The sequence below is a fragment of the Piliocolobus tephrosceles genome, chromosome 8 (assembly GCF_002776525.5).
Source record: "Piliocolobus tephrosceles isolate RC106 chromosome 8, ASM277652v3, whole genome shotgun sequence".
In the NCBI taxonomy this organism is placed as follows: domain Eukaryota; kingdom Metazoa; phylum Chordata; class Mammalia; order Primates; family Cercopithecidae; genus Piliocolobus; species Piliocolobus tephrosceles.
In genome coordinates, this window is record NC_045441.1 from 75,466,476 (window position 1) to 75,493,293 (window position 26,818).

The window sequence follows — 26,818 nt, forward strand, 5'->3', positions numbered from 1 at the left end:
TGACAAATAAAAATTGCATATATTTATGGAGCACATGTTTTAAAATACAAATACATTGTAAATGACTAAATCACACTAATTAAGAGATGCATTACCTGACATAATTTTTTTGGTAGTGAGAATCACTATTTTCAGTAATCTATAGAAATCAAGTAGTATAAGAGATACATTTAAAAAAATTACATCTAATTGTAGTTCTCGGCCAAGTTTGTTCTACATTTAATTACTCCATTTTCTGTATTCCCAAACACTCTGTTCATTTCTCACATAATATTAAGATGGAGATTGAAGTGGATTACTGCATTTCATTGTGATTTATCCGTTTACATGTCTCTGAGTAGAATATGAGCTTCTTGAAGAAAGGGACCTTGTCCATACATGTTTGATGCACAGCTCGTGGTAAGCGGTATGACCTAACATTGTTAAATAAAGGAATGGGATTTATAGATATAATCTGGAACATGTATCAAAATTTACAATAATACCCAATTTGTGTATGTATATTCTATAATATTCATCCATATACATCCATATATTATATATAGAGTTCCATGAAGTTCACTACTGTATTCAGAATGATATTCAAATGCTATTCAAACAATTCTAAATGATATATTTTGAGCACCATAAAATGTTACACAAATCCATATTTAAATAGTATTATTGTATAATAACCTGTAAACTAGAGTTACTACACACACATACACGCCACACAAATTCTATTTAAAAAGCTATTTACCACAAAATAATTCTAAGACCTTATTAACACTGCCTAATGGAAAAGTCTGGAGATTGGAGCCAGGCAAAAAAATCTGCATTTTGGTTCTCTAGCACTACCTGAGTAACTTCGGTTGCTTCCTTCTGAACGTGAATTTTCTGTGATGTGGAGACATTTAATACCATCCTTAGGGAACTGGCTTAAGGACTGGAGGTAATAATGTATGTGAAGGGCTGATGAATGCTTGCAGTCATACTGTAGTCTCTCTAGAGTTCCTTCCTCGGTTGCAAACTAAGTAAAGGGTTTTTTGCTTGTTTTACACATTATGAGTCTTTTATAGTCAGGAAAACTACACGGATCTCAAATTTGGCAATTCAGAGAGTCCGATTAACATGGTAGAGACAAAATATATATATATATAAAAACTCGGAAAAAGCGCTAAACCCGCAGGGAGCTCTGGGCCGACCTCCAGTATCCCAGCATTCCTCGCGCTGCTCCCGTAGTTCCTTCCCCGAGTCTCTATGGTAGCGTCAGCCTCGGAGGCGGCAGTGACGGTGGCGTTTCCTTGAGGAAGAGTGAGGGTTCTAACTTTCCTGCTGATCTGGGAGGTGGTCGGCGCGGAGGGTCGAGATGTCAGAGAAAAAGCAACCCGTAGACTTAGGTCTCTTAGAGGAAGACGACGAGTTTGAAGAGTTCCCGGCCGAAGGTAACCGCTGTGCCCCGGTTTCTGTGCCGCGCGGACGGTGACTCAGGCCTCGGTGTGGAGGTGGTTCGGTCGGTGGGGCCCAGCTGGGGGCACCGGCGGGAAGTTTGGACTCCCAGGGCCGGCACTCGAGGCGCTAACGCTCATCCATCAGTGGCGCCCCGGCTTCGGGTTCGGGGTGTCGCGCTGGGACTCACTGGCGAGGCCCAATGGCCTCAGCTTCCGTACTGGGAGGAGCCACCGTGAGTCTGGACCCAGAGCCCCGCGTCTGGGATGGTTGGTCCCTTTACTGTTCATCTGGGTTATTCACCACTTAAACTTTAGTTCAAGTCTACATAACTTCCTTTTATTTTTCGTTTCTTTTCTTTTTGTTTTAGCAGTCTTTCTTTGCCTTTAAAGCTTTCCAGAATTGAATTGTCTGTAGTTACGCCAATGCTGCTTAACTTTTAGGATGTTACAAATGAAGCCTGATTAAGTAGGATAGAAGGGTAAGATATTGGGTGCTTAATACACATTATTGCCTTACTCCTGCTCCTCACCATTTTTGTCATGTAACTGTGACCTAACTTAATGCTTTATAAGACCCTACAACTTGACGGGTGTGGTGGCTCACGCCTGTAATCCCAGCAGTTTGGGAGGCCGAGGTAGGAGGATCACGTGAGGTCAGCAGTTCAAGATCAGCCTGGGCAACATAGCGAGACCGTGTCTCTACAAAAATAAAATATGTATTTTTAAATATATATATATTTTTTCAATTAAAAACACCCCCTTTTTTTTTCTAGTTTCAAAACTAAAGACCTTTAGTTTTTTCATTGTAGGTAATAGCAAATTGCTAACATTTCTTGAGTGGCTGCTGTTTTCAGGAACTTGTCTAAGTGCTTTACTTGTAATAGCATATTCCACTTTCATAAATATACAAAGTAGATGCTAGACCATTCTTTAGATAAACTGAAGCTCGGAATGAAACTTTCCTGATGTCTCATAACTAGTTAGAAACAATAGAACTGGATTTGGGACACCTGTTCTGATTGACACCAAAGTTCTTAACTTTAGCTGTACTGCTTCTGTTTGTGAGATTGCTGTTGCCAGTTAGGTTTTCAAAATCGGCTGCTTTATTGACTAATGGTTGATGAGTAGGACTTGTAAATATTTACCTTATAAGAAAAGGAGATAACTTTCTGAAGGTGGTAGAAAGAGAATTGTGGTTAATGGGGTACACATCCTGTTGCATCAAGCAATTACTACTACACTAAAATTGTCCCAAGTTGTATACTCTATCATGATCCTATTGTACGTAAAACCACATAGCTGGAACATTTGTTCTATTTATAATGTACTGTTACTTTGTTTAGTGGAAGAGAACATTAGTGTACATGCTACAGAAACTTGTAAACTAACCCAAAGCACATTTCTTTTCAGTTCTGGAATTCATTATGTATTGTAGACATTCTTAGTTTTTTGTTTTGGTAATGGATTTATCTGTTCAGTCATGTTTTCTTTAGCTCACTTTCAAGTTGCTTCATAATCTGCCAACGTAGAGCTGTGTCGTAGAAAGCTGGCCTGTTGAAGGTACGATCTTCTTACTCAAACTTCATACTTCAAATAACATTCTTCATTATCATATACAGGGTGAAATGTTAGGCACTCTATTTACATTATATAATCTAATTATCACTATCACCCTGAGAATATGGAGGCTCAGAGACAAAAAGAAAAACAAACAAACAAACTTGCCATTATGTCCAAGCCAGAATCTGAAAGGTCTATCTCTCTGATCCAGACTTTATCTGCAGCATTTAGCAGAGTGCCTAATACAGAGTAGGTGGTCAATAAATGCTTGTTGAATGAATGATGAATGAACCCGCATTTAAAATGAGTAGTTAGTTGATAATTGACTGCTTAAAAACGATCTAGAGATAACTATGTACCTGATGGTACACTTGATTTTTTTCAGCAACTTTCATCAGCTTTTGCGAGTGTAGTTTGTGCTTGTTCTAAGTTTATGCTGTGAGCAGCAATTTTTCAAAGTGTCAGTAGTTATATAGTAAAACAAAACAAAAAGGTAAAAGGAAAAGCAAAGAAAATATTCTAAGGACAAAGGACTCACAACAGACTGGTTTATTAACATTAAGTAATTGACCATTTATGGGTCTCCTTACATAATGTTTGTTGTCTTCAGATATAAATGTGTAGAATTAATTCATTCAGGAAACTTTCCATTTTAGAATGAGAAACATTTTTAATGTCTTTATTTTGTTCAAGTTTCTCTTCTCTGGTTTATGATTTGGAGAGGTTTTTCTTAAGTTAGTGAGAAAATCAGCCCACAAGGTGAAACCAGTCACTACTTACTCATGAAAATTGTTCTGATGAATAACAAAACCTAAAGAAGAACAAACTTAGGAAAATATCACCAAATAATTATTTCTTTTCTGAGAATCTACATTTCTGACATGTTTTGGTCTAGTCAAGGTTTAGAGTCTCTTGCTATTCAAAATGTGATCCATGAAACAGCAGACCTGGCATTGCCTGGGAGCCTGTTACAATTGCAACATCTCATCGTTCCTCAAACCTAGACCTACTTAGTAAGTGTGGGCTTTACCAAGATTCCTAAGAGATATGTTTGCACATTAAAGTTTGAAAAGTATTACTTTGAACAGTGACCTATTTTCAATATTTTGGTATCTGAGTTTTCACTTCAATTATTAATGCCCTGATTTACTTTCAAGTTCTTTCCGTACTTTGGAAAATTATTTTTCTTGTAAGTATGCCGTTGACAAATTCACTAACAGATACAAATTAAAATTGCTGTTGTTAAGGCAGCCTGTGAACATCTCTGCAGTGTATATAACAGATCGTACTTTCAAAGGCTTTGTTGAGTCTCAGTGCTCCGAGAGGTTGCCACATGCAAGTCATTACTCATAGTTTGACTAACAGATTTTCTTTTGGGAGTGGGTCTTCCTTTTGGAAGTGGCGTTGCTACATCCATCTTGTATAATAATTTGTTTGGTAGGATGTCCATTTAATCATTTTAAGGAAAGGGAATTTTTATTGTTTCTTCTTTCTCTCTTTTTTGTTTTTTTGGTTGTTTGAGATGGAGTTTCACTCTCATTGCCCAGGCTAGAGTGCAGTGGCGTGATCTTGGCTCCCTGCAACTTCCCCTCCCCAGTTCAAGCGATTCTCCTGCCTCAGCCTCCCAAGTAGCTGGGATTACAGGCGTGTGCCACCACACCCGGCTAATTTTGTATTTTTAGTAGAGATGGGGTTTCTCCATGTTGGTCAGGCCGGTCTTGAACTCCCGACCTTAGGTGATCTGCCCACCTCTGCCTCCCAAAGTGCTGGGATTACAGGCTTGAGCCACCATGTCCAGCATAGTTTCTTCTCAATAGCCCTTCAGTGTAAGGTGCAACACCTGGAAGGAGTCTCTGAAGGTACAAATGCTGCTTTTATTTTTTTCCCCCATTCTGTAGCCTGTGAATTGGTGCTACATTGGCAGTTCCTCACAATTTTTCTAATTGGTGGGTGTGTAATCTACTGGTCATTAAGCAGGAGCTGTTAAAAAAATCATGTTTAGGATCTTTGTAATATACAGCCTCCAACTTCTTGACTACTTAAACTGATTTAGAACCACCTTTATTAGGAAGACATTCAAGGTCCTGGACGTGATTGATTTTGATATGATTTGGGGAGCTTTGAAATGGTTGGAATTTTAGGACCAGAGGGCGACTTAAAAGCCTAGAGAAGATTTGGTGGTAATAGAGTCAAAAACTGAAGTAATCTATAATTTATTTAAAACTTTGACTACTTTTTCATATCAAATTATTGAAAGAATTTTAAATTTTTTTTTTTTTTTTTTTGAGACGGAATCTCGCTCTGTCGCCCGGCCTGGAGTGCAGTGGCCGGATCTCAGCTCACTGCAAGCTCCGCCTCCCGGCTTTATGCCATTCTCCTGCCTCAGCCTCCTGAGTAGCTGGGACTACAGGCGCCAGCCACCTCGCCCGGCTAGTTTTTTGTATTTTTTAGTAGAGATGGGGTTTCACCGTGTTAGCCAGGATGGTCTCGATCTCCCGACCTTGTGATCAGCCCGTCTTGGCCTCCCAAAGTGCTGGGATTACAGGTTTGAGCCATCGCGCCTGGCCAAGAGTTTTAAAATATTTTAAAAATATTTTTATTAGTTTCTCTGACAGTTAGATGCAGATTCTAGTAAAAGAGGGAAGAGAACAAGTGCTCCTTTAGATTCTTTTATTCTCTTCCTGTGCCAGAATTGAAAGTTTTTTTGTTTTTTGTTTTGGAGAGAGAAGCTGTTTTAGAATATTTACAATGAAATTGAGTTTGCCTGCAGCAGCAATAGCATTTACAAGAGTGATATTATACTAAGTATTCTGTACTTTTTCTGTATTAGGTGAAATTGCTATATAGTCTGAAGAAATCAGGAGCAGAATACTACCCACCTCTCTGCCCTCTGGCCCCTTCAGAAATTTCTGGATAATACAGTGTTATGATGGGAATCTGTCTGTTGAGGCAGACAACAGACTAGTAATCCCCTAATGCTGCCAGCATTCTGGAAAAAATGAGGCACTATCACCTGTGCCTTAAAAAGTATGACATCTTACAGTGGTTCTTAACCAAGGGAGTGTTCTTGGATGTCACATTGACTTGACAGGTAAGAGTATAGGAAAACTGCCACCATTTAGTGGGTAGAGGTCAAGGATTTTATATTCATGCCTGCATGAGGAAGAACTGCCCTGTGAAAAATGCTATTGAGAAATATTTATGTGAACATCGTATACCAACAGGACTAAACATTGAATAGGAGGATTCCTTAGAATCTTAAATGTAGAAGATAGATGTGACCAGTATTGATAGTGTCACACACCATGCTAGTAGTCAGTTTACCTAGTGCCAAAAAGGGCTTTTGCTGTTTTTGCATTATTAAATGTAATGTAGTGGACATGACCATCAAACATTTAAATTAGTTACATGGTGGTAGCAAGAAATGGAGAACTCGTTACTAAAAAATTTTTAAGAAAAAATACGTAATCTGTATAATGATTCATAGAGTACCTGTTGAATGTCCATTTTTGATAATTGTGTGCAAGAAGAAAGTTTTTGAACCCCAGGATAGAATAAGCATGATGAATCTAGGATTAGGCCTAGATTCAAATCTACTGTTCATAAACTTTCAGCTTGTCACCTCATGCTAGTTACTTAACTTCCTCTTTAAAATATTTTCATAGTATATTATATAGGATAATTGTATAAGTAAATGGTTATGGTAAAAATTTAAACTTATGAGTGTATAAATTAAAAAGTAAAAACAGTTTCCCTCCACCATTCTCCAAAAAAGTTATTTATGCCTCAGTGATAGCCAATGTTAAATGTTCTTTTCTTTAGTATCCTTCCAGAGTGTATTTATAAATTGTACTTGTGTGTATATATCTTTTAAATACACACACAGAAGACATACTATATATACTATTTCCTCCTACTTGATTTTTATTATTTAATGTATCTCTAGTACATTTTTGCATCAATATAAAAATTTACCTTATGCCCTCATTGTGTGCATCTTAGATAGTCTAACTAGTCCCTTCTTGATAGATATAAGGGGTTTTTTTGGTTCTTTTATATATGTGTGTGTGTGTGTAATTTTTTTTTTTTTTTTTAAAGACACATGGTCTTGCTCTGGTGCTCTGTCACCCAGGCTGGGGTGCAGTGGTGGTGTCACAGAGTATTACAGCCTTGAACTCCTAGGATTGGGTGATCCTCTGTCTCAGCCTCCCTAGAATCTGGGAGTACAGGCATGTGCCACCTCACCTAATTTTTTTTTTTTTTTTTCAAATTGTTTTTTAGAGATGTGGTCTCACTGTGTGCCCAGCCTGGTACTGAACTCATGGCCTCAGCAATCTTCCCACCACAGTCTTCCCAGGTGCTGGGATTACAGGTGAACCACCGCACCTAGCCTTTAAAAAAAAAGGAATATGCTGCAGTGAATAACCTTACAGCTTTAGGGTTTTTGTTGCTTGGGTGTTGGTTTTTTTTTTTTCTGTTACAGATAGTGAATATGTTTACATCTTTTTGTGTGTGTGCTAATCTATAAGATAAACTCCTAGAGAGGAAATTGCCAAATTGAATTGGCAGACTCATTTTTATTTCTTTTTATAATACAGTTTTTATTTTGAAATAATCTCAAACTTACAGAATAGTTGAAAATACGGTACAAACATTTTTCTCTAAACCATTTGAGAATAAGTTGCCAACCTGATGACCATCACTCCTGAGTATTTTAATGTGTATTTCCTACAAGGACATAGTCACAAGACAACCATCAAAATCAGGAAATTAACACACTGATGCATTACTATAGGTTGAGCATCCCAAATCTGAAATCCTCTAGAATCTCAAACTTTGTTAGTACCAAAATGAAATTTCACTTTGGGGGATTTGGGATGCCCAATTGTAAATATATAATGCAAATATTTCAAAATGCAAAAAAATATAAAATTTGAAACACTTGTGGTCTCAAGCATTTTGAATAAGGGATACTCAGCCTGTATGATCTGATCCACAGATCCCTTTCAACTTTCTCCCATTGTCTCAATAATGTCTTACTGTAGAGTCATGGATTACATTATCTTCTCATGTCTCTCTAGTCTTCCTTAGTCTAGAACGTTTCCTCAATTTGTCTTTAACTTTCATGATTTTGACACTTTAGAAGACTATAGGCCAGATATTTTGTAGAATGTTCCTCAACTGTGCCTATTTCCTCATGATAGAAGTTCTACATTATAGTCCTGGTGCTCTGTTCTTACGACGTCTTTTTAGGTAGAACATTATTCTCATTTGTTTCATTACTGGGGATGTTCACTTCGATCACTCTATTAAGGTGGTGCTTGTTAGGACTTTCCATTGTTAGGTTACTAATTTTTCCTTCTAATAGGCAGTTTTGGGGGAGGGACTTTGAAAATATGTAAATACAGTATTCCAGTGATCATCAAACTTGTAACTTGTTCCTTTTTTAAACAATATATAGCAGTGTGGACTAGTGGATTGTGACTCAGTAGGTTATAATTTGTAACTATTATTTTGATTCTCAGATTGTCCCATATTTGAACATGCGGAACCCCTTCAGGCTGTCTTCTATGTGCTTTTGCCATGTCTCCATTATTCTTTGTGCAATTCCTAGCATTCTAGCACAGAGTGTATTCCAAACTAATTTTATACCTGAAGTCAGCCATTTCTCCAATGTGGTTTCTTTTTAGTGGAGAATGGTATTTAGAAGGCAAGGTCTTCACTCTGCTTATGTTTATTGCGTTTGGGATATTCCTGCTTCCAGACCCTCTAAATGGAAGGAGCTAGGGATGTACAGGAGTGTGTGTATGTATATGTATAAAACCATGGGTTCACACAGATGTCTCCAGTTGCAGTTCAACACCACTGGATTCATTCTAGATTTTTCCCTTTCTACATCTGTTTTTCCCTTCAATAGTGAGAAACCTGGCTTCCATTATCTTCAATGTATTGTCTATTTGCTCATCCCCCTTCCTAACCAATCTTTGCTGCTCCCAGCAGATGCCCTTCTCGCCCCACGTGGGCTCCACATTTTATGCCAGGCCACCCTCTCCTCCTCTAGTGTGGGTGACTTCTTTGTTCTGGCCAGGCTCTGACACACCAACCACACCATGCTGCCCCTCTCCACGAATTCCCTCCTTGCTCTGCTTGGGCTTAGACACCTCATCTTAGACCTGGCGTGTCTTAAATTTTGACAGATAACTCTCAAATTGCCTTTGAGAAGGGTTATGCCAATTTGTTTCCATCTACAGTTCACCTTTTCCCTCATAAGCTTGCTGCACTAGATAGTAAACATTTTAGTCATTACTGACCTCATGAATGAAAAGTAAAATTGTATCATTTTGATTTGGATTGTTTTTTTAAGTAAGATTAACCGTTATGTTTTTCTCTGAGCTGTTACCATCTTAATACTCACTTTCATTATCTGTAATATATGGCTAATAATATTTATTAGAGTCATGAAAGGATTACATTATTGTAATGGTTGGCCTGGGCTGCCATAACAAAATATCATAGACTGGGTGGCTTAAACATCAGAGATTTATTTTCTCACCCATTCTGGAGGCTGTGGAGTCCAAGATTAAAGTGTAGGTCGATACAGTTCTTGGTGAGGCCACTCTTCTTGCCTTGCACAAGGCTGCCTTTGTGCCGTGTTCTCTTGTGGTGGAGTGAAAGAGTGCAAGCTTTCTGGTATCTCTTAAGTCATTAATCCCATCATGGGAGCCCCACCCTCAAGACCTCATTCAGTCCTGATTACCTCCCGAATACCGTCATATTGAGGATGAGGGCTTCAACATAATAATTTTTTTGGGGGGGATGGAGGGGCAGGGGTACAACGATTTAGCCCAGAATAATGATGCATATGTAAACAGAGTCTGGCACGAAGTTGGTATTCAGTAAACATTAGTCTCCTTTCTTCTCTCCCCTCTAATGTACTTAGGAGTTTGGATTTTGGATGATGTTTAATTTTTATTTAGAATTTGAGCTATGTCTGACATGTATTTAGTAATTTTGAATATATTCAAAATTAAGATTGTTAAATTAGTGAGTTATTTGATAATTGACTTACTTTGCAGTATTAGAAACTTGTAAATTAAAAAAAATTGCCATTAAATGTTTTTCCACAAGTACTTAAACAATAATGTGGTTATTCATAGAAAGACACATAAAATAGTAGTATACATTATTTAGGGGTACACACAGATTGGAATGAAAAACCCCCAAATCAAGATGCTGGTGCTTGGGAAGGGATAGTGAGAGGTGTGAACCAGGAAATTAAACACTGAAAAACTCTTTGAAAAACTGTTTGGTTAGCTATTTCATTGGTTCTATGGAATGAGCAAGCAGTAAGCAATTGTGGTTTAAGTAGTGTTTAATGTTACTACTTGGTTGTTAAACATTACTCATTGAAAGATGTGATGAACTGTGAAAACATTGAGAAGAAAATAAAAGTTTCAAAAACCGTGTACAGTTGATCCTTTAACAACATGGTTTGAAGTGTGAGGGTCCATTTATACAAAGATTGTTTTCAACTAAATGGGAAAAGGAAATAAGATATTTGCGGGAAATGAAATCCACGTGTACAGAGGGCTGACTACCACTTGGCTGACCATGTTACCTGAGTATGCATAGATTTGGGTATACTTGGGCTGTCCTGGAACAGGTACCCCGAGTATACCGAGGGACGACTGTACTCTTCTTCATAAGTATTTAAAATTTACCAAATATCGTTAATCCTTTGTCTGGTTGTGTACTCTGTTGTACATGTAATATTTGGTGGAAATTGTTTTCTTTATATTCTAGGACATATTTCTCTACTCATCTCCCTCATCCCACAAGTTGCCTTTCCATAATTACCATGTAATAAAGGATTTATTCGTTTGACATGTATTTGTTGAGTGTTTCCTATAAATCTGGTAGTGAAAAGTACGGAGAGAATGATATTAGCTGCCATTTATCAGTACTGAGTGCTTTACATACACAGTGTCATTGAGGCTTCATAGCTCTTTGAGGTATAAGTTTTATACCTAGGGCTCAGCAAAATTTAATTTACCCAAGGTCACAGTTAATTAGAGGCTGTCCTGAGGCAAATTTGACTTCTATAGATATTTGTCTTTGAACTTAGTAAGTAGTAGTTGTCAAGAGAGAGAAGGATCAGTGGTTTTAACACCAAGCTAGAGTGCTTTAGTATTTTGGAGGGGCTTATCTTGGGGTGGGACTCCAAGCCCTTTTCTCCCAACCCCCAATTAAACCAGAGCAACACTGCCTTTGTTTCTCTTACCTGTTGGGCTTCTGGGTAAGATGTAATTTGGTTTCCTTCAACTGGTAGTAAAGTGCAGTAGCAGTTCAAAAGATTACTTCCAGTTACGTACAGTGTGAGGTAGCAGCCTTTGAATGGGGCTTTCAAATAGGAAAGGGTTTTTTTTGTTTGTTTTTGTTTTTGTTTTGGGTGGGGGACGGAGATTTACTCTTGTTGCCCAGGCTGGAGTGCAATGGCGCGATCTCGGCTCACCGCATCCTCTGCCTCCCAGGTTCAAGCGATTCTCCTGCGTCAGCCTGAGTAGCTGGGATTACAAGCATGTGTCACCATGCATGGTTAATTTTGTATTTTTAGTAGAGATGGGTTTCACCGTGTTGCCCAGGCTGATCTTGAACTACTGACCTCAGGTGATCTGCCTGCCTTGGCCTCCCAAAGTGCTGGGATTACAGGCCTGAGCCACTGCAGCTGACCAGAGGTTTTCAAAAGAAGGGAAAGGGTGTAGGTGCTTTGAAGTAAAAAATAAATGTGTGTGTATATTGTATTTGCTTGTGAAATAGTAGTTGCAAATGCAGGTAGTTTGCGGCCTAAGCATGGAAAGCTTTAAGCCTCTGACCAGTTTGGACTTAAAATCCTTAACTAGATGAGAAGTGGTTTTTAAAATGTTTCATTTGTTTGTTTTGCTTATGACAGTGATACGTGTAAGTTTCCTTTAGACAATATGCTGAAACATTAACCCAGCAGAATTAATTTGAAAAGATAGACTAGAGTCAGGGAGGTTAATTAGCAAATTGTTGAAATAACTCAGGTGAGGACTAAGGCCGAGATAAATTATTCTTAGAAATGAAGTGAAGAGAATGATGCCACAATAGTAAGGGAGGTAGAAGTGATGAAGCATTAGCAACTCATTTGATATGGGTGTTGAGAATAAGAAGAAATCTGGGGTTGTGATTTTGCCCATGCATGTCTAAGAATATGTATGGTAGAGTTGAGATTGGATACCCTTGACTCAGTAATGTCAAGGGTAGATCAGAATGAGTGTACCGAGATGAGGTGAATCTAGGGCATGAGGGCTTGGAAAAGATAAGAGTAATGGCTTTTGTGAATTTTATGGAATTAAAAATAAAACCACAAATCTACTAGGTTCAAGAAGCCAAAGAAAAAACAAATAAATTTTTAAAAATTTATGCTGGAGAGGATATGGAGAAATAGGAACGCTTTTACACTGTTGGTGGGAGTGTAAATTAGTTCAACCATTGTGGAAGACAGTGTGGTGATTCCTCAAGGGTGTAGAACTAGAAATAACCATTTGACCCAGCAATCCCATTACTGGGTTATACCCAAAGGATTATAAATCATTCTACTATAAAGACACATACACATGTGTGTTTATTGAAGCACTATTCACAATAACAAAGACTTGGAACCAACCCATATGGCCATCAATGATAGACTGGTTAAAGAAAATGTGGCATGTATACACTGTGGAATACAATGTAGCCATAAAAAAGGATGAGTTCATGTCCTTTGCATGGACATAGATGAAGCTGGAAACCGTCATTCTCAGCAAACTAACACAGGAACAGAAACCCAAACACCACATGTTCTCACTCACAAGTGGAAGTTGAACAATGAGAACACATGGACACAGGGAGGGGAACATCACACACTTGGGCCTGTCAGGGGATGGGGGTCAAGGGGAGGGATGGCATTAGGAGAAGTACCTAATCCATGTGGGACTTAAAACCTAGATGATGGGTTGATAGGTGCAGCAAACCACTGTGGCACATGTATACCTATGTAACAAACCTGCACGTTCCGCACATATATTCCAGAACTTAAAGTATAAAAAAAAAAAACATAACAGAACCAACAAAGTGGAACCATTTTGTCAGACTTAATCTTTTTTAATTCTTGATGAAAATAATTGGGTTTGGATTTCCTTTTTAAAAAATGTAAGAATAGTTATGAATGATTATGAAGTTATTTTGATCCTTTGTTTCAGACTCTTTGCCGCAAATAACTGAAAGCTCACCAACAGCCTGGTGATAAAAACATTGTTTATGACTTGCTTTTTGTTTGAAGTTCTTCACTAACATTTTTGGTCCTTGTTAGAGAAAATATAGTAGTAAAGTGGTGCGGTGCTAGGTATTGATTTCTCAGTCACTGACTAGACATTAGATCTGCGGGGTATACGCGTGTTTGCATTATGATAACCTACAGAAGTGAAATTTTGAAAAAAAATAATTTGTTTCATATTCCCTCAGCAGCAGCACTTGTAAATTTATCTCAGAATCACTAGATATGGTGTGGCTTCATTATCATACTCATGAGTATAATGATGCTGTTTGTAAGTATTGCTGTTCTTTTACACACACCTATGATGGTGAACGTTCAATTTAGTATTTTTCTTTTCATGTAATGTTCTGTATATACTTGCATGTTTTGTATTTGAAGAAACTTGGTTGGAGATTAGGTTGTTTGTATTCAGAATACCTTTATTGTTATGGAATAAGAATTTGATGCTCTTGAAATTGGTGTAGAATAGAACATTTGCAACCCTATTTAGTATGAGTGGAATTTCCTTTTTACTTTTCTCAAAAATGCTGTATTTCATGCCTTTCAGAAATTTTGAAATGTATCTTGCAGAGTAGGGGAAAGTAAGTATTAAAAGAATTTTCTAAGTTGAGAGAAAATTCTTTTTGTACTTAAATGTCAAGGTGATACTTAGGTGAAGTGTGTGTGAGATCTTGGATAGCTCAGATTTTTTAAATTTAAAGCTAGTCACAGATGTAATTCTCAACTAGCCAAAGTGAAGAAAGCCCAATTTGGGACAACGTCTAAAATAAGAATTGCTAGAAACTTACATATAAGGCATCTGTTACTGGTTATTTCCAATTCTGACTTTTTAAAATGTAGTTTTTTTTTTTTTTTTAACCAATACACATCTGGAGGCATACACATTGAAGTAAATACAGCTGTGGTTATTTACATAATTAATCACAATTCTGGCAATGCATTTAGTGTTTAAGGTAAAGTGTATGCTTTATAAGGCCATCCGCATATTGAAGGATGGCATTAGACATGAGGTAGCATATCAGGTATCATGGGTATGTCATTGTTTGGTTATATTTTGTCCTTTTAAAAATTATTTCTGGAGTTAACCCTTTAAAACTGAGTGATTACAATTGCTTGATTGTCAGTGTAGTGTTACAGTTGAAAATTAAAGCACAATTCAGAGATCCAAGAAAATGTCAGCTAAACCCAGAGATTACAATAATTACAGCTTTTTCATGTTATACATTGAGTTTGTATGTATTATAACTTACATATATTGTAACATGTATGTATACTGTGGAGAATTTGTAAGTGTTGGAAATACTATTTTGGGGCATTATACCTACTATCACGTAAGCTTTTTGTGTAATATAGTTAAGTACATAATCCAGGTTAATAAACTCTTTAAAATATCTATCTAAAATAGATTATAGATTCTGGTTTGTCAGTGTTAGCACTGTTTTTCTTAATAGTGCTTGTATTAATTTTAACTGCTTAATAAGTTGTAATAGAAAAGAGGCTATTTCTCAGATTCCTCATCTATGATAATTGGAAGGATGGTATGCTATTACATAGACATCAGTGCTGCTTACTGCTTAGGATAACAGTATTAAGGCTACAGAGTTTATCTAGATTTATCAGATAATTAACGAAGAATTTGGCCAGCTCTTTCATCCTTGTTCACTCAGTAGTGTCATAACTATGAAGTACTCTATAGTAATATCAAAGAAATATAGAGCTATTGTTATGAATCTTTTTTATATGTTCTACCTAAAATGTTGCTCACAGTATTCTTTTTCCCCCTCTTCATGAGCCAGTTCCTTTTTCCTGGGACTTTATCTCTACTTTTTCCTTTCCTTTCCCTGCCATGAAAATAGCATGAGATGGTTATTAGAGGAGGGAGAGATGCTTTATCTTTGTTGTAAATGATCATCAGAGTTTAACTTTATAAACTAAAAAAATTGGCCGGGCGCAGTGGCTCATGCCTGTAATCCCAGCACTTTGGGAGGCCGAGGCGGGCAGATCACGAGGTCAGGAGAACGAGACCATCCTGGCTAACATGGTGAAACCCCTCTCTACTAAAAATACAAAAGAATTAGCCAGGTGTGGTGGCGGACACCTGTAGTCCCAGCTACTCGGGAGGCTGAGGCAGGAGAATGGCATGAACCCAGGAGGTGGTGCTTGCAGTGAACCAAGATCAGGCCACTGCACTCCAGCCTGGGCGATAGTGCGAGACTCTGTCTCCAAAAAAAAAAAAAAAAAAAAAAAATTGTACCATTCTTAAATATTGTTTCCCCTCTATAAGTTAAAAGAAGTACAGTCAACTTGAAGACATCACTTAATAGCTGTTGAAATTAACATTTTGAATCAAATCATAATTAGATGAAAAAAATTTGTTTCTTAAAAGATAGTTGCTTTAAAAGATAAGACTCTACAGTATTTTTCAAAGACTTACAAGGTTAGCAGAAAAGTGTCAAATATTATTTTATATTTCTGGCTTGAATCTTTTGACACATGATTATTTCCTTTTTAGGGACCAGTGCAGATGGAAGCGACCTACTTAACAGTTTAGGAAGCTGGTTAGTTGGAAGTGGTTCAAGCTGAGTAGAAAAATCTGCTTGTTGTCTTAGAACCTTGAAACAGTTGTGTTGTGATTTTGAGTTATGTCACCCCCTTAAGAACGTAGTATCTAGTCTTTATTTAAATTATTTTTTTGTAACATAAAACTCCATTAGATATCTTTATAAAGACTCCTTAAAATAACTATAAAATAGATAATTTCTATTGCCAGGCTCAACCCACATAGCATATTTAGAGCTTGAGATTTGAGGTTAGAGAATAGTGGTAATACGTATGTACTTTCTCACCATTCTAAACAAAAGCTGAAATCTCAGTCTTAACCTCCTCTCTACCACTACCAAAGGGAGGAAGAAAATCTAGAAAACTAAAAACTACAATATTCTTCTTTATGCATATTTATGTTTATTCTTCCTTTAAAAATATAAATTTTGTATCAGTTATATTAGGCAGATACTAATGGTGGCTTACAGTTTGGTCTACTTTTAAATATTTGTATATAAGTTATCCTTGTGTTTTGCAGTTTTGAATTTCACTCTGGTATCTTCCTGCCACTCAACTTGCTTTAGGGTTGCTTTGTGTTGTGTTTTGAAAGATTGTGAAGTAGACCTTCTAAAAATGAGTACAAAGAAAAATCAGTAAAGTAAATGTCCTCCTGAAATTGTAAGTTTTCATGGCAGGTAGGATTTTTTGTATTAACTTCTATTTCAGATTATCTGCAAACTGAAGAATTGAGAGAACTAGACAGCATAAACTCAGATTTAAGGAAGATACCATTTTCCATAGATACAGTTTTAGCTGTTTTGAATTGTGAGTGTTCAGTAGCAAGCTTTTCAAAGTTTTTGTAATTGTGGAAATAATGTATGAGAAATATTTAGACAGCATCTGTTTCTATTTTTAGACTGGGCTGGCTTAGATGAAGATGAAGATGCACATGTCTGGGAGGATAATTGGGATGATGACAATGTAGAGGATGATTTCTCTAATCAGTTACGGTAAGTTTTAAGCCAGATTTTTATTGTAGTTCAGTATTATAAGCATGGAATATGTAATTTACATAGATAATTAACCTCTTAAAAGCTACTTAATCTTTGAAATAGGTCTTTGAACTGTGTAAAGTAAGACATATTGTCTTCATCTCCTGTGATTCCAAACGTGAACACTTTGAGTAATTGCCTACGAATTTTATTCTTTCTGGTCTTTCTATAAAGGTAGTAAAATAGAAGCATATTTGCCATTTCTCATCCTTGGGAATTTAATTCTGTCAATGTTAATTTTCTACCAATATCAAATAACTCAGCAGAAATTAGAATCATAGAGTGCTGGGACCTAATTGACTGGTGATTCTCAAACTGGAATGGAGATTGGGGTTGTGGGAATGTACTGTATCATATTCATGTGTAAATCTACCTGACTTCGTTTATTTATTGAGGTAAAATTCATATAACATAAAATTAAGCATTTAAAAGTGTACAGTTCAGTGGCTTCTAGTACATCCTCAGTATTGTGCAACCATCATCTCTATTTAGTTCCAGTATTTTCAGCATCCCAAAAGGAAACAGTACTTACTAAGCAATCATTCCACACTCTTTCTTCCCTTAATCCCTGGCTGCTGCTGATCTGCTTTCTATCTCTAAGGATTGGCCTATTCTGGATGCTTCATATAAATGAAATCATATAATATTGTGACCTTGCGTGGGTATCTTTTTTCACTTTGCATAATGTTTTCAAGGTTCATTCGCGTTGTACCATGCATCAGTACTTCATTCCTTTTTATGACTGAATAATATTCCATGTACATGTTCCATATTGTATATTGTATTCCAATATATGCTACTATATGGATTTGCCACGTTTTATATATATTCATCAGGTGATGGACATTCAGACTGTTTCCTCCTTGTAGCTATTGTGAATATGCTTTGAACATACATGTACATATATTTGAGTACCTGTTTTCAATTCTTTTGAAAAAAAATTATATATATATAAACAGAAGTGGAATTGTTGGGTCATTTGTTAGTTCCATATTTAACTTTTTGAGGAACTGCCAAACTGTTTTCTACAGCAGTTGAACAATTTATGTCCTTACTAGCATTCGTACTAGTAGGGTGTGAAGGTTTCAGTCTCTCCGCATCCTTGCCAAAACTTATTTTTCTTTGTTTGTTTTAAATTATAGCCATATTTTAATCTATTTTTCCTTTTGTTATTTGTGCTTTTGGTGTCATGTTTAATAATTCATTGGCAAATTCAAGGTAGTGAAGATTTATCTCTGTTTTCTTCTAAGAGTTTTGTAGTTTTTGCTCTTACATGTCAGTCTTTGCTTTGGGTTAATTTTTTTATATGTTATGAAATAGGGCTTCAGCTCATTTTTCTGCATATAGATGTCTAGTTCTTCCAGCACCATTTGTTGAAGAGACTTTTTTCCCTCCTAATTTTATTTTGATTCAGCCTGTATTTATCTGTCTTGGCTGTAAGAATAAATAGACTGTCATATACTTTGCTCAAGTAAAGATATAGAAGATGTATGTATTCCAATCTTCTCATTTACTAGTCTAATAAGCTTGTACAAACAGAAAGTGAAATAGTTTATAATACATTTTTAAACTTTGATTTCTAATAGTGATGCAGTAGCACCAGCTCCTACACTGCATTGTTTTTATTGGCTCTATATTTTAAAGACATTAAGGATTTTGCTGGAGACTGATAATAATTTTACCCATTTACTCTATTCTCCTTTTTAGAAATAGTACAATTTACCTTTCACTGTTATACTGATACTTCTACAATTTTTCATCCGTTTCTCAAATATTGCTGACTGATTTTTGACATCTTTTGGTTCTTCCAGTACCCTGAGATGTAATTATCCAGAGCCTTGAGATTTTAAACTGCTTTAATGCAGTTATCTTACCTGTCTTAATAAGTTTTCAATTTTGTGTTAATAATGTTGTTTTTCCTTGTATAGTTTTATGGACAAGATAAAAATTATAGCTGTTGAACAATAATCCTGCCTTTTTAAAAAAATCTGTTAATGTTACATCATCTGTTCCAAGCATTGGACCTGCTCTTTTTCATTCTTTATGATCAATATATGGCTCTTAAAAGCCCCTTCTCTTCTTTTTACAGATTTCAGTTTATTTCGAGGATCAGATTAATTCTATGTGTACGAGCTCATGCACTTTCTTTTTACATTTGTCTTTGTTTTATTTCCTTCAAAAAATGAGCCATGTTATAGAACACCCTACTAGCTTTTGAAAAATATGCATTCCCTTTTGTTCCTCCTTAGCGTCGTTATGCTATTAGACTATTTTCAGGTCTTCCAAATGCTGTTGATCCCTACTCTGTGTTCTTAATCACATGTCAGAGTTTTTTTCCTGGTATGTTTTTGACATTTTTAAATTGAGGCTAAATAAGTTTTCTTCCTTTGACATTCAAAATAGTCAAATTCCTTTGAAGTTTTGTTTCTTTTGTGTCTTTCATTAGTACTTTCCTCTTAAAACTAATTGATACATTATTGAATACTGTAATTTTTACCAAGAAACTTTCGGTAGTAAATGTGTTGATAATTAGATTTCACATCATTACATGTTGCCTTTTTCTTGGTTTTGAAATAGAACATTATATTTTTGTGGCTTACTGTTTTTATTATACACCCCCACAGTGCTGTTATGTACTCTGTTGTGTTTCTGCCTTTAGGTTTGTGGATTTCTGTAGGTATATCAATCTATTTTTGTTGTTTTTGGTGGTGGTTTTTTGCCTGAGGTATATAAATCTTGATGCCTCCATTAGTGAATAAGATTTTTCTTTTTATTTCCCTATTTGAGTCATGAGTTTCTTCCTCACTAAGATTGTTGCTACATTGCCAGTGGTGTCAAATAGAACTTATTGTAGTGATGGAAATGTTCGAGAAGCTGCTGTATACAAGCAATCCAGTTACATTTGGCTATTGAGCACATGAAATATGGCTAGTGCAGCTAAGGGACTGAATTTTTTGTTTTATTTAATTAAAATAGCCACGTATGACTACCACATTGAATAACACAGCCTCCGACAATCCTTGCTTTAAAAAATTTATCTTGATTAAAAAACTCACACAAAGTTATTCTTCCTAATCTTTTCTGTAAAGTACATGGAAACCCTTAACATAGTATCAATAAGCCATGGTAACGAATGGGGTTTACTGTTTTCTGATGTTATTTTGTCCTAATCCTATTTAACAGTGGAGAGGCATCTCAGACTCGAGTGTGAATCAGACTGCCAGGGTTCCAACCCAAGATCTGCCTCCTCTTTAGCCATATGAACCTTGGGCAAGTCACTTAGCCTTTCTGTGACCTATTTTTCTCACACATAAAATTCAGATGATAATTAGTGCTTTACTGCTAGAGTTATTATAAGATTTAAGTGATTTAATATGTGTAAAGTGTTCAGACTATGGTGTGTGTTAAATAAAAACTATCCATGTAGCAGGCCACCCACTTTCCACGTTCTGCTTTCTCTTTCCGTGTAATTACCTTTAACAGATAGAAGTAGAAAGAGTAAGGCCAGTTTGTGCTTCTAGGTAACTCGAAGTCATTCTGTTTTTGCGGCTTCTGATATCATTTGTTTCTTTATATATTAGGAGAAATAGGTAGTAGTATGATTTTCTCAACCCTATTTCATGTCTTACATAAAAACTCTTTAAGAAGCCAGTATAGGCCAGGCGCGGTGGCTCACGCCTGTAATCCCAGCACTTTGGGAGGCCAAGGCGGGTGGATCACGAGGTCAGAAGATTGAGGCCATCCTGGCCATCTCTACTCTAAAAATACAAAAAAATTAGCTGGGCATGGTGGCGGGCGCCTGTAGTCCCAGCTACTCGGGAGGCTGAGGCAGGAGAATGGTGTGAACCTCAGAGGTGGAGCTTGCAGTGAGCTGAGATCGCGCCACTGCACTCCAGCCTGGGCGACAGAGCGAGACTCTGTCTCAAAAAAAAAAAAAAAAAAAAAAGCCAGTATAATTCCTGATTTACCAAATCTGATAAAAAAAGCCAGTATAATTCCTGATTTACCAAATCTGATATAGCCATTGTCATAAAGCTGAGTAGTTTCTTGGATAGTAAGAGGACTTATCAAACCTACTAGTGGCCATTAGTCTTTTTTCTTATTTTCTTGCACAAAGACTGCTGCTGTTTTTGTTTCAGATGGTGTATGTTCACTGTGTGTGTTGTATGATATTACAGTTGTGCTGGGGTTTTCTGTTTTTGTCTTTGTTGATTTTTCCATTCAGCAGCCTCATGATTATTAGTGTTTTTGTTTTGTACTTGGTGGCCTCTATTTTTTTCTTTTGGTTTTTTAAATTCTAGCAAAGAATCTTTCATCTTCTCTAAGAATTTAGCTGATAGAGAAGCATTTCATCATCTCGTTTGTGTTCGTAAACAATTTATACAGCCACTTGATGACCAGCCACCTCCCATTAGGAAGGCCAATAGACACAAACCTGAAGGATAGATTTGGTATACTTGTTACTTAAATTGTAGGTTGAACTTTGGGGTTTTTTTGTTCATTTGTTTTCTTGCTGCTGTTAAAGTGAATATGCTACAGAGTAAAGTGTAAAATTTTAGCATGAGATAAGATTCAAAGACAGTTACCACATTCCCCAAAGACTGGCAACAAGAGTTTTTGTATGAAACATTTGAATTTTCTGTGATCATCAGAAATAGAATCTTTTAGCTTATCTTTCAGCCTTGATTCTTATTTTAATGTATACTACATTACATTTGTATAACTTTCTCTCGTTTAGCTCTCAAAACAATGGAGATAAGTTGTTATAAATGAAGGGCAGATTAATCTCCAGTTTCCTGAGGGGTGGAGGAAGGGCCCAAAGGAAGCAGTTTGTTAGCAAAGGAAGGGCCAGAGTCAGAGACTTGCACTGAGCTCTTGACTCCTAATCCAGTGTGTATACCACCAGCCCATACTATACCCTAGCAGAAGACAAGGATGATTCATTTGAACAGTCTATGGCCTTGATATAATTTATGGAAATTAGCTCACTGTTTGTATTCTAAATAACTAAAAATTTTAGGAAAGCAAAGGAGTTTTGAGAAATGAATACTAAATACTATACATTATTCCCGTCGTGTGTTTGCATTGGAATAGTGTGGTGGTGTCTAAGCCAAATTTACTTGAGAACAAATGTCTGTCTTATTGTATGTAATGATGTAAAGCATATTAATCATACTGTAAATTTACTCAGTGTTTTATCATGGATTAGCCATCTAATAATTTTGTCATAAACTTTTATCTGAATTGTGGCAAATGAGTTGTGGTGATATTTGGAATGGTAGTTTAAATAGTTTGAAGTTGATGACATAGCTAAACTTTTTTGTACAAATATTTTATTTAAGGCAGATCAACAATTGCAGATGACATTCTCAATATATGACTAATCTTTAGATTGGAAAAATTATTTGAAACTTTAAAAAAAGTATCTTTATGTTTGTATGTTCATGCTAGTATAAACTTTTGGGATTTTCATTCATACTTAAAATCAGGAAAATAAAGTCTTGTTTAATATTCCATGACTTATTTTTTGTATTTATTTTACATATATGGTTAATGCAGAAAATTTTCACACACTTTTAAATTTGATTACTAATATATATGTATATATTTTGGTTAGAGCAATAGATATATGTCAATATGGAAAGCAATCTGTTTATTCTTTCTGCATATACAACAGTAATACAATAATACCTGTAATGATCATTATAAAATCCGGTTTGATAGTGATGTGTACTTTCCCTGAGGTTAATTAGTCTCAAAACTTATGTTTAAATATATATTAGGAACAGAACATTCATATGGCATTTGGAAAGTATTTGAAGGCTAGCAGTAACTCCTTCACATTTCTTCTACAAATAGAGTTATAAGACAATTAAGGAAGATAAAATATAAGTTAACTAATGGGAAAAGCAAAATTTTAAGTATTATATTGACTCATATCCAATTTTCTTACGTAGTTTTTTCTTCAGAAACAAAAATAAAACTATTCAGTGGTATTGTAAACTGATGTCTCAGGCGTAGCTCGTTTATTTGTTTATTTACTGTATTATTTCTGAAGGAATGTTATTAAAGAATGCCTGGTGATGTTCTTTCTGTTTTATCGTAGAGCTGAACTAGAGAAACATGGTTATAAGATGGAGACTTCATAGCATCCAGAAGAAGTGTTGAAGTACCCTAAACCTGACCTGCTTAATAAATTCTAGGACAGAGAACCCAGGATGGGACACTAAAAAAATGTGTTTATTTCATTATCTGCTTGGATTTATTTGTGTTTTTGTAACACAAAAAATAAATGTTTTGATATAATCTTGTTTTGTTCAGAAGTCTTAATCTTTGCCTCTAATCAATCTTCTTCTCATGATTTTCCAAAACCTTATTATATATAGATGGTAAAATTGCATATTATGAAACTTTTTTTTTCTTTTTTTTTTATTATACTTTAAGTTCTAGGGTACATGTGCATAACGTGCAGGTTTGTTACATATGTATACTTGTGCCATGTTGGTGTGCTGCACCCATCAACTCGTCAGCACCCATCAATTCATCATTTATATCATGTATAACTCCCCAATGCAATCCCTCCCCTGCCCCATGATAGGCCCCAGTGTGTGATGTTCCCCTTCCCGAGTCCAAGTGATCTCATTGTTCAGTTCCCACCTATGAGTGAGAACATGTGGTGTTTGGTTTTCTCTTCTTGTGATAGTTTGCTAAGAATGATGGTTTCCAGCTGCATCCATGTCCCTACAAAGGACGCAAACTCATCCTTTTTTATGGCTGCATAGTATTCCATGGTGTATATGTGCCACATTTTCTTAATCCAGTCTGTCACAGATGGACATTTGGGTTGATTCCAAGGCTTTGCTATTGTGAATAGTGCCACAATAAACATGCGTGTGCATGTGTCTTTGTAGTAGAATGATTTATAATCCTTTGGGTATATACCCAGTAGTGGGATGGCTGGGTCATATGGTACATCTAGTTCTAGATCCTTGAGGAATCGCCATACTGTTTTCCATAATGGTTGAACTAGTTTACAATCCCACCAACAGTGTAAAAGTATTCCTATTTCTCCACATCCTCTCCAACACCTGTTGTTTCCTGATTTTTTAATGACTGCCATTCTAACTGGTGTGAGATGGTATCTCATTGTGGTTTTGATTTGCATTTCTCTGATGGCGAGTGATGATGAGCATTTTTTCATGTGTCTGTTGGCTGTATTAATGTCTTCTTTTGAGAAATGTCTGTTCATATCCTTTCCCCACTTTTTGATTGGGTTGTTTGTTTTTTTCGTGTATATTTGTTTGAGTTCTTTGTAGATTCTGGATATTAGCCCTTTCTCAGATGAGTAGATTGCAAAAATTTTCTCCCATTCTGTAGGTTGCCTGTTCACTCTGATGGTAGTTTCTTTTGCTGTGCAGAAGCTCTTTAGTTTAATGAGATCCCATTTGTCAATTTTGGCTTTTGCTGCCGTTGCTTTTGGTGTTTTAGACATGAAGTCCTTGCCCATGCCTATGTCCTGAATGGTACTACCTAGATTTTCTTCTAGGGTTTTTATGGTATTAGGTCTAACATTTAAGTCTCTAATCCATCTTGAATTAATCTTCGTATAAGGAGTAAGGAAAGGATCCAGTTTCAGCTTTCTACTTATGGCTAGCCAATTTTCCCAGCACCATTTATGAAATAGGGAATCCTTTCCCCATTTCTTGTTTTTCTCAGGTTTGTCAAATATCAGATGGTGGTAGATGTGTGGCATTATTTCTGAAGGCTCCGTTCTGTTCCATTGGTCTATATCTCTGTTTTGGTACCAGTACCATGCTGTTTTGGTTACTGTAGCCTTGTAGTATAGTTTGAAGTCAGGTAGCGTGACGCCTCCGGCTTTGTCCTTTTGACTTAGGATTGTCTTGGCAATACGGGCTCTTTTTTGGTTCCATATGAACTTTAAAGCAGTTTTTTCCAATTCGGTGAAGAAACTCATTGGTAGCTTGATGGGGATGGCATTGAATCTATAAATTACCTTGGGCAGTATGGCCATTTTCACAATATTGATTCTGCCTATCCATGAGCATGGTATGTTCTTCCATTTGTTTGTGTCCTCTTTGATTTCACTGAGCAGTGGTTTGTAGTTCTCCTTGAAGAGGTCCTTTACATCCCTTGTAAGTTGGATTCCTAGGTATTTTATTCTCTTTGAAGCAATTGTGAATGGAAGTTCATTCCTGATTTGGCTCTCTGCTTGTCTGTTACTGGTGTATAAGAATGCTTGTGATTTTTGCACATTAATTTTGTATCCTGAGACTTTGCTGAAGTTGCTTATCAGCTTCAGAAGATTTTGGGCTGAGACGATGGGGTTTTCTAAATACACAATCATGTCATCTGCAAACAGGGACAATTTGACTTCCTCTTTTCCTAACTGAATACCCTTGATTTCTTTCTCTTGCCTGATTGCCCTAGCCAGAACTTCCAACACTATGTTGAATAGGAGTGGTGAGAGAGGGCATCCCTGTCTTGTGCCAGTTTTCAAAGGGAACTTTTCCAGTTTTTGCCCATTCAGTATGATATTAGCTGTGGGTTTGTCATAAATAGCTCTTATTATTTTGAGGTACGTTCCATCAATACCGAATTTGTTGAGCGTTTTTAGCATGAAGGGCTGTTGAATTTTGTCAAAAGCCTTTTCTGCATCTATTGAGATAATCATGTGGTTCTTGTCTTTGGTTCTGTTGATATGCTGGATTACGTTGATTGATTTGCGAATGTTGAACCAGCCTTGCATCCCAGGGATGAAGCCCACTTGATCATGGTGGATAAGCTTTTTGATGTGCTGCTGAATCCGGTTTGCCAGTATTTTATTGAGGATTTTTGCATCGATGTTCATCAGGGAGATTGGTCTAAAATTCTCTTTTTTTGTTGTGTCTCTGCCAGGCTTTGGTATCAGGATGATGCTGGCCTCATAAAATGAGTTAGGGAGGATTCCCTCTTTTTCTATTGATTGGAATAGTTTCAGAAGGAATGGTACCAGCTCCTCCTTGTACCTCTGGTAGAATTCAGCTGTGAATCCATCTGGTCCTGGGCTTTTTTTGGTGGGCAGGCTATTAATTGTTGCCTCAATTTCAGAGGCTGCTATTGGTCTATTCAGGGATTCAACTTCTTCCTGGTTTAGTCTTGGAAGAGTGTACGTGTCCAGGAAATTATCCATTTCTTCTAGATTTTCTAGTTGATTTGCGTAGAGGTGTTTATAGTATTCTCTGATGGTAGTTTGTATTTCTGTGGGGTCAGTGGTGATATCCCCTTTATCATTTTTTATTGCGTCTATTTGATTCCTCTCTCTTTTCTTCTTTATTAATCTTGCTAGCGGTCTGTCAATTTTGTTGATCTTTTCAAAAAACCAACTCCTGGATTCATTGATTTTTTGGAGGGTTTTTTGTGTCTCTATCTCCTTCAGTTCTGCTCTGATCTTAGTTATTTCTTGCTTTCTGCTAGCTTTTGAATGTGTTTGCTCTTGCCTCTCTAGTTCTTTTAATTGTGATGTTAGAGTGTCAATTTTAGATCTTTCCTGCTTTCTCTTGTGGGCACTTAGTGCTATAAATTTCCCTCTACACACTGCTTTAAATGTGTCCCAGAGATTCTGGTATGTTGTATCTTTGTTCTCATTGGATTCAAAGAACATCTTTATTTCTGCTTTCATTTCGTTATGTACCCAGTAGTCATTCAGGAGCAGGTTGTTCAGTTTCCATGTAGTTGAGCGGTTTTGATTGAATTTCTTAGTCCTGAGTTCTAGTTTGATTGCACTGTGGTCAGAGAGACAGTTTGTTATAATGTCTGTTCTTTTACATTTGCTGAGGAGTGCTTTACTTCCAATTATGTGGTCAATTTTGGAATAAGTGTGATGTGGTGCTGAGAAGAAT

General features: G+C 36.5%; 1 protein-coding gene across 2 annotated transcripts in view; it reads left to right on the forward strand.

Annotated features, from left to right (window-relative positions):
• Positions 1 to 1,217: 1,217 nt before the first annotated feature.
• Positions 1,218 to 26,818, forward strand: part of SEM1 (SEM1 26S proteasome complex subunit) — a 41,987-nt gene continuing 16,386 nt past the window's right edge. Inside the window, exons 1-3 of one of the 2 annotated variants that reach the window (XM_023224870.3) lie at positions 1,218 to 1,424; positions 16,784 to 16,877; positions 23,026 to 23,229. In XM_023224870.3, coding sequence (XP_023080638.1) covers positions 1,349 to 1,424; positions 16,784 to 16,877; positions 23,026 to 23,068 — 213 coding nt within the window. In that variant the 5' untranslated portion in view covers positions 1,218 to 1,348 and the 3' untranslated portion in view covers positions 23,069 to 23,229. Of the gene's footprint in view, positions 1,425 to 16,783; positions 16,878 to 23,025; positions 23,230 to 26,818 lie in introns of those variants that run through there. The other variant, XM_026449320.2, reaches the window with a different exon arrangement.